This window comes from Poecile atricapillus, chromosome 10, assembly GCF_030490865.1.
Source record: "Poecile atricapillus isolate bPoeAtr1 chromosome 10, bPoeAtr1.hap1, whole genome shotgun sequence".
Classification (NCBI taxonomy): domain Eukaryota; kingdom Metazoa; phylum Chordata; class Aves; order Passeriformes; family Paridae; genus Poecile; species Poecile atricapillus.
Genome location: NC_081258.1, coordinates 13,274,832 through 13,282,216, shown reverse-complemented (window position 1 = coordinate 13,282,216; position 7,385 = coordinate 13,274,832). Strand labels below are relative to the sequence as shown.

The window sequence follows — 7,385 nt, the reverse complement described above, 5'->3', positions numbered from 1 at the left end:
TGCTGGGGTAGTCTGCACACATCCTCCTAGGGCTTACCAGCAAGTATGGGGATGGGCTGTGGGAAAGGGCACTGCTGGAGAGAACTTTGCTCCATGTAGTCTGGGACAAGCCTATCCAGGTAGTCATGGATAGGGTTTGTCAGTGCATGAGTGTCCTGCAAAAAAGATTGGGCAAACCAATTTTCTCTAACTTGAAGAGTTGCCTTTTTTCCAACGTTTCTCTTCTGGAGGATGCCCTGGAAGAGGCAACAGCCTGTTGCCATGGCAGAGAAGGCCCTGAGCTTTTCCTTTGGAGCCATTAGTGGGAGCTTGTTAGGTCTGAGCAGATGGTCCCAAGGTTGGGCTGCTTGTGCCATCCCGGTGGGGCTGGAGCCTCTTGCTCCTCCCTTTCTGACCATAGATCCATAATGATAGGGAAGGAGTTTTCAACATCCCATCTGTGGCATTAGGGTTTCTCATAGGACCAGCCAGCAGCAGCTGTGCAGCTTGTCCAGGTTGTAAAAAATCTATCAGTAAAGGTGTGAAATCTCAAGGGTCAGACCACAGAAGGCAAGAAGGGATTGCAGGTAGCAAAGCATAATTGTGGTCAGTGTTCTTATTTGTATGAAACAAGGACTGTTGTGCTTTCTACAGTCTTCAAAGATAATAATGTGGAGAACATTAACAGCCCTTTTTCCACCTGCCAAGGGGGCTGGAGCACCCAGATAAATGGGAGAAAGGGAGGAAAATATGAGGGACGGAGCTCAGAGCCACTGAGCAGAGCAGAGCAGCTGTCTGGAGCTGCTTTGTTGGTGTGGGAGATGAGCTGCACCTCTGGTTTGAGGTTCTTCCATCAGAGGGAGACTGGAAAGCTTTGGTACCACTTCTTAGGTCAGTGCTAATGAGGAGACTTGCTCCTCATTGCAGCACTAATAAGAGATTAGAGCTCCACTGCAGGCTTGAAACCAGAATCAAGCTGTATCAAAGTACAGTCTGAATTAAGAGCCTTTCCCAGTGGCTGGTATTTTACAGCCCAGTGGCCAGTTTCTAGGTCGTAGAGGCCAATTATTTCCGAAGCCTTTGGTGTGCAGCTAATGAAGGCTTGGAAGAGCCCTTCTAAGTGTTTATAAGCCCTGTAGGTGGCATAGATGTAATGGAGGTGGCAGGCACAATTAGCCATCCATAATTCCTCCTAGCAGCTGATTAAAGTCTCTTTATCCGTCTTACCAAGATCAAAAGGGCACATATTTGGGAAATCAAAAATGCATTAGGGGCTGTCAGCCAGCGCCAGGGCCTGTGTGCTGTGAGCCCTGGGGCAGTGGCATGTGCCAGGAGTGGCACAGAGCTGCTCTGTGTCCCCCATGTCGGGAATGGGCCCCTCATTCCTGTGGGTTACAGCCTCTGTGCAGGTCCTTTGCAGCATCAGTCATGCCATCCTGTTATCCTGGCATCCCCTTTGCCTCCGTGGAGCAAGGGCTGGGATGGGATGGGATGGGATGGGATGGGATGGGATGGGATGGGCGCTCTCCAAAGTCTCCCAGTGCAGGAAAACACCAGTGGGCTTTCAGCTGCTGCAGAGGCACGCAGGGGTGCTGGCCTCGTCCTGCATCCAACGAGTTTTGAGGGGTGTGAGCTGCAGCTGCCTTCCTTCACCCTTCCCGGGGCACTCCGTAATGCCCCTTGCAGGCAATTTCCCGCCTGGCTGAACAGAGCAGGATGAGGGAGGCCTCAATGGTGATAATTCCGGGGATAGCGAGAGCACGAGCCCCCAGCCCGCCTGGCCCGGCCCCGCGCTGGGAGCTGGAGGGGCTGCTGCGTTCCGCAGGAGCGCTCTGCGAGCCGGGGGTGCAGCGCGGGGCTGGCCCTGGTGAGCTCCTGCCAGGGCTTCCCACGCCGCCTCCCGCCCGGCCCCCGGCGCCCCCTCCCCACGGCCCGCGGGGGCGGGGGGTCCGCGCTGCCCGTGCCCGCCCCGCGGGGCCCGCGCTCGGCCCCTCAGCCCTGCCGGGACGCGCCGCGATGCAGCGGGCGGCGGGCGAGGGCCGGCCCCTGCTGCCGGCGGCGGGGCGCTCCGCCGAGCTCTCCTCGCCCGGGCTCTCCTCCGCCGGCGCCGTCTTCATCCTGCTCAAGTCTGCACTGGGCGCGGGGCTGCTGAGCTTCCCCTGGGCCTTCGGCAGGGCCGGCGGGGCCGTCCCCGCCCTCCTGGTGGAGCTGGTAAGGGCGGACTCGGGGTCGAGGGGATGCGGCAGCGGCAGCCCCAGAGGGAGCCCAGGGGCGCCAGCCCGGGGAGGGAGCGGAGGGAGGGAGGGGACGCATCTGCTCTGGTACCTGGGGAGCCAGCGGAGACTCCCTTCGCACGGCACCCCCGTCCCGACCCCGGCGAGGGCAGCGGTGCGACAGCCTTAGGCTGAAGCCACACTTGTAGCTGGCTTGTAGCTCAACCCAAAGTAAATGGGTGTCTGCTCCCGAACATGCCCCAAAACCCCAAATCTAAACCCAAAGTATCACATAAGGCTGTGTCTCCATCCTTTTGCTGACTTTTGTTACCCAGGGTCACAAGGTGGTCTGGCTGGTACCCTGGTCCCTGGCCGTGGCCCTGCCGTGTCTGGTCTGGGGCTGATGGAGGCTTGGCGTGGTGCTTCTTGCTGCCTCTGTCCCCGCAGGGCTCGCTGGTGTTCCTGGTGAGCGGGCTGGCGGTGCTGGGCTATGCCGCAGCCCTCAGCGCCCAGCCCACCTACCAGGCCGTGATCCGGGCTGTGTGCGGGGCGGCCGTGGGGAAGCTCTGTGAGGTCTGCTTCCTCCTCAACCTCTTCATGATCTCCGTGGCCCTCCTCAGGGTGGTGGGTGACCAGCTGGAGAAACGTGAGTTGTTCCCCTCACTGTGTTTGGGGCTTGCCTGGGGCTGGCAGCTCTCAGGAGTGAGGGAAGGTGGTCCCACGTGGGCTGGGGTTACCCCTAGGGTTTTTCTGGAAATTCTGAGGACATGGGGCTCCCTAGTTCTGCCATGGTGTGATGCTCCCGACCTCCTTGGGCCATCTTTCAGGGCACAGCTGATCCCCTGCTGCCCCCCACAGTGTGTGACTCCCTGTACCCCAATGGGACACTGAATGGGGCCGCCCAGCTGCCCCCCTGGTATGTGGACCAGCGCTTCACCCTCTCAGCTCTCTGTGTCCTCGTCATCTTCCCGCTCTCTGTCCCCAGGGAGATTGGCTTCCAGAAGTACTCCAGGTACCATCTGGGCTATCCCTGTGGTGGCCCACTCCTAGGTACCGTGTACCCCAGGTTACCTCCTCCCAGGAACTTGTGGGGCCATGGCAACACCCTGCCTCCTTTTCTCCTGGCTGTGTGCTGATACTCTTCCATGCCCTGACAGCATCCTGGGCACACTGGCTGCCTGCTACCTCACTCTGGTCATCATCCTGAAGTACTACCTGCAGGCAGAGAGCCTGCGTTTGACTGAGCCCCCCCAGCCCTCCAGGTAGGAGGGCCAGCCCCATGTCCCTCCTGCCCTGAACTCCATGGCATGAGCAGTGACATGAGGGCAGGGCTGGGGTGGCACTGGGCTGTGTTTGTGTGGTAGGGCTGAGCTGGGAACATCACACAGTGGATGGTAGCTCCCAGCCCCAGCTTTCACCCCAGCAATACCCCTTTCTCCCAGAATTACTGGGCAAGAGATTCCCATAGTGGCATCGAGGCTGCACAGTTTATGACATGAAGGTTTCTTCTCTATGAGAGCCTCATGCCCTTTGCTCTGTGCTTCTTCTCCACATGCCACAGGTCCTCCTCCTGGACCTCCATCTTCAGTGTCATTCCCACCATCTGCTTTGGCTTCCAGGTAGGTCACCCTGGCCCCCCTGGCTGCAGCTGCCAGGGCAGTGCTAGCAACCCCCCATGGCATCCCAGACCATGGGGATGCTGTCCCTTGAAGGGCAGGTTGAAGGAAGGGGGGCCAGTGGCTGTCACCAGAGGTGGCTGTGGGACAGGACACAAGTGCCTGGGAATGGGGCAGAGCGGGACAGGGCACCCATAGGTGGGGAAGAGGATGCTGGGGATGGGGGCTGTCCCTGCATGGGACCCTAGCACTATCCCTCCTTGCCTTGCAGTGCCACGAGGCATGTGTGGCCATCTACAGCAGCATGCGCAACCAGAGCTTCTCCCACTGGGTCACTGTCTCTGTGCTCTCCATGCTCATCTGCCTGCTCATCTACTCCCTCACTGGTAACCCCAGCACCAAACCCTTCACTCCTCCTTGCCCCGGGGGTCCCCTCTCCCCTTGGCTCATCCATCCTTCTCAGAATCCCTCTGTCCTGTCACTGCATGGCCACCCACCCCCACCTCCCTGTCAGCAGGGCTCTATGGCTACCTGACCTTCGGTGAGGCTGTGGCGTCCGATGTCCTGATGTCCTACCCAGGGAATGACCCGGTTGTCATTGTCGCTCGCCTGCTCTTTGGCGTTTCCATTGTCACCATTTACCCCATTGTGGTGCTGCTGGGCAGGTGAGGGGAGTGGTGACAAGCCAGGTGTCCCCCCAGCCGGTGCAGCTCCCCTGGGTGTCATCAGCCCCACAATCCTCCCTCCAAGATCCGTGGTGAAGGACTTGTGGGCAGCCCCGAAGCACGGGGCCGTGGCGGAGTGTGAGGCACGCGAGCGGCGCAGCCGGGTGGCACTGACGGTCACCTGGATGGCTGCCACGCTGGCCATCGCCCTGTTTGTCCCTGACATTGGCAAAGTCATCGAACTCATCGGGGGCATCAGCGCCTTCTTCATCTTCATCTTCCCAGGCAAGAGTGGGCACCGGGGAGGGACAAAAGCGCTGGGGGTCACTGGTGCCAAGGGTGTTGCTGCAGTGGGAAGTAGCCTGTCCTGGCTCCATTTTGGGGGTGCAGGGCTGTGCTTGTGGGGACAATGCAGTGGGGCTGGGTGAGGGGTGCTGTGTTGGGGCTGAGCTTCTGCACTGACAGCAGGGCTGTGCCTCGTGTGCATGACTGGGACCCACAGCCTTGGGCCACGCAAAAAGTGAGTGTGTGCGTTCAGCAGCGGTGGGGGCGAGGGAAGGGGCGGGGTGTGGGATCCCACGGGCCATGGCCCAGGCAGATCCCTGGGGGTCACCCTGGTCAAGGTGGGAACCCTGTAAGGATGTGGGTGTGGAGGGAAGTGCTCTACTGGGGCTGTACCAGGGCTGTGTCCAGGCATCAAGGAGGTGCCCAGATACCAGAGTGACTTTAGGGACAGAAGAGCTGTGGGGTTTGGTGGCACTGGGACACCACCCAGTGTGGGCTGGGGTGGAGGTCAGAGGGGCAGGGTGCCCCAAAACAGGAGGCCATCAGGAGTTTGGTGCCTGTTTTGCCAGGGTGGTGTGTCCTATCACCACTCTTGTCTAGAGGGGCCAGGGCACAGCAGCAGCCCATGTCAGGGGGACCTGACATGGTGCTGGTGAAAGTTTTGGGATAAGTGTGTGCTTAAGCATGTCTGTGGTGCCCCTGGGGGAGCAGCAGAGTCTGAGTGAGGATGGAGGTTGTGTGGTGGGTGGAAGGAACACCCCAGGACGTTGGGTTAGAAGGGTGGTCTGGGGAGGCCCATGGACATGTGGGGAGGACTGAGGGTGCCCCAAAGGGTGCCAGAGTGCAGGAGGGGCCAAGGCAGAAGGTTAGCAGGGGCACCCAGGTAGGTGACAAAGGCTTGGAGAGGTCCCCTGGGGAGACCTGCCAGAGTATGAGCCTGTCATGAGAAGAGGGGACAACTCGAGCTGGGGCGATGGAGACTGCAAGGGAACAGTCCCAGCCTGCCCGGGACAGTTCGGGAAGGATCACGGTGCTGAGGACCCTGTGACAGAGCAGCAGCTGGGTTTGGGGTGAGTGCTGCATCCCAGAGGCTTAGTATGGGGCCGAGGGCGGCTGTGTGCCCGCGGAGAGGGGAACACGGAGGTACGGACCCAGGGGTCCGGGGATTGGTGCTGGAGCCGGGGAGGGGACGGGGCTGGAAGCATGTGGCGATGGGATGGAGCTGGGGCTGTGTGGGAGTGGCCGTGCTGAGCACTGGGTGGGTGGGTGCGGGTCTCTGCTCCTTCAGCAGGGCCACTGGGCGCAGGCAGAACTGGGAGCGATCTCGTGGTGGCATCTGCTGACCAAGGTTTGTGTGTCATTGCAGTGGAGACTGGGGTTGGCCCAGAGGGGCTGCTGGGCTCTTCAGCCATCGGCTGGGAGCGATGCAGAGCGGCAAGGCAAAGGAAGCTGACCCTGCAGAGAGCTCCAGAGGAGCTGGGGTACAGAGGTGGCCCGCTACTGAGGCCAGCTCTACCCCGGCAGCCTCTGCTGTGTCGCTGCAGGGCTGCTCTCATCGCCTGGGGCGTTCTCTCCGTTCTGGGCGGTGCCTTCGTGTGCGGGCAGAGCGCTGCCCTGGCCGTGCTGGGGCTGCTGCGCTGAGCGACCACAGAGCCCGCCGAGACCCCCCCGCCATCCTCCCGGACACACGCCCCCAACACAGCCACACCACTGGATCCCATGGCGGTTTTATTTGGAGTCGCCGTCCCCTTGTACAGTGGCTAATAAAGATAAGAGAGGGTATTGGCAAGGGTCCTGTGCCACACACCCTGAGGGACCCCCATGCACGGCAGGGTGAGTGTGGGATTGGCACAGACAGACAGACACACAGACAAAGTACAGACCCCAGGAAGGAGGGGAGGCAGCCACCCTCACACCTGCAAGGCACCAGCTGCAACTGTGCACATGCAAAGGAAACCCCTTGGGACCCCCCCAACACCTGGAAAGGACTAAGGAGCACCTTGGGAGCAGGAAAACCCCCACTGCCACTCTGCCAACACCCTGACTCGCCCCTGGGACACAGGTCTCCTCCCTGGGTGGCCCCTGGGGACTTGCACAGACCCCCAACCTACTCTCTGCTCTTGGGGAGGCTCCAGCCTTCCACTCCTATTCCTGCTTCCTAGTGCCTGTCTGTCTGCACCCATTGCCCCCCTCCCCACCTACCTATGTCAGGGGGATGTCCCCAAACCCTGCCAGCCCCTCCCTGGCAGTCCTTCTTTCCCCCGAGACCACCCCACGCCAGGGAGAGATGACCCAGGTGATGGGGTAGCTGAGGGAGGACTCTCTGGGGTGGGGGACACACACACGGGAGTTTCCTTCACTGCAGCCAGGTCACACTGACGCCTCCCCCAGTCACGGCCACCCCGCACAGGGGACAGGTGCTGGCGGGTCCCCAGCACTGACGGTCACTCTCGGCTCAGGGTGCACCAGGCAGCTGCAGGGGAACATCAGTGGAGGGTCACCCCTGCCCAGCCCCACATCACCCTGACCCCCAGCCAGCCAGCTCAGCTCATGCTGTCCTGCACACCATGCACCTGCCCGCCTTTGCTCCCCAACAACCGGAGAGGTGCTGGCTGCCCAGGGGTCCC

The 7,385-nt window shown here is 61.1% G+C and overlaps 2 protein-coding genes across 2 annotated transcripts in view; one reads left to right on the top strand and one right to left on the bottom strand.

The window, feature by feature from the left end:
• Positions 1-1,530: 1,530 nt before the first annotated feature.
• Positions 1,531-6,820, top strand: SLC38A8 (solute carrier family 38 member 8). Its single transcript, XM_058846267.1, has 10 exons — positions 1,531-2,190; positions 2,640-2,838; positions 3,051-3,204; positions 3,350-3,454; positions 3,754-3,811; positions 4,080-4,194; positions 4,326-4,473; positions 4,559-4,758; positions 4,942-4,993; positions 6,303-6,820. The coding sequence occupies exons 1-10, from the start codon at positions 1,696-1,698 to the stop codon at positions 6,397-6,399; spliced, it is 1,623 nt and encodes a 540-aa protein (XP_058702250.1). The 5' UTR covers positions 1,531-1,695; the 3' UTR covers positions 6,400-6,820.
• Positions 6,821-7,042: 222 nt separating this feature from the next.
• Positions 7,043-7,385, bottom strand: part of NECAB2 (N-terminal EF-hand calcium binding protein 2) — a 71,481-nt gene continuing 71,138 nt past the window's right edge. Inside the window, exon 13 of the mRNA XM_058846266.1 lies at positions 7,043-7,231. Coding sequence (XP_058702249.1) covers positions 7,203-7,231 — 29 coding nt within the window. The 3' untranslated portion in view covers positions 7,043-7,202. The remainder of the gene's footprint in view (positions 7,232-7,385) is intronic.

What these genes read in the sequence shown, in the direction of transcription:
- SLC38A8 (XM_058846267.1), top strand. Translation starts at nt 1,696, where the DNA reads ATGAGGGAGGCCTCAATGGTGATAATTCCGGGGATAGCGAGAGCACGA. An exon ending in GGCTTCCAGAAGTACTCCAG is followed by an intron (nt 3,205 to 3,349) that starts GTACCATCTGGG and finishes ATGCCCTGACAG; the next exon opens with CATCCTGGGCACACTGGCTG. An exon ending in CCATCTGCTTTGGCTTCCAG is followed by an intron (nt 3,812 to 4,079) that starts GTAGGTCACCCT and finishes CTTGCCTTGCAG; the next exon opens with TGCCACGAGGCATGTGTGGC.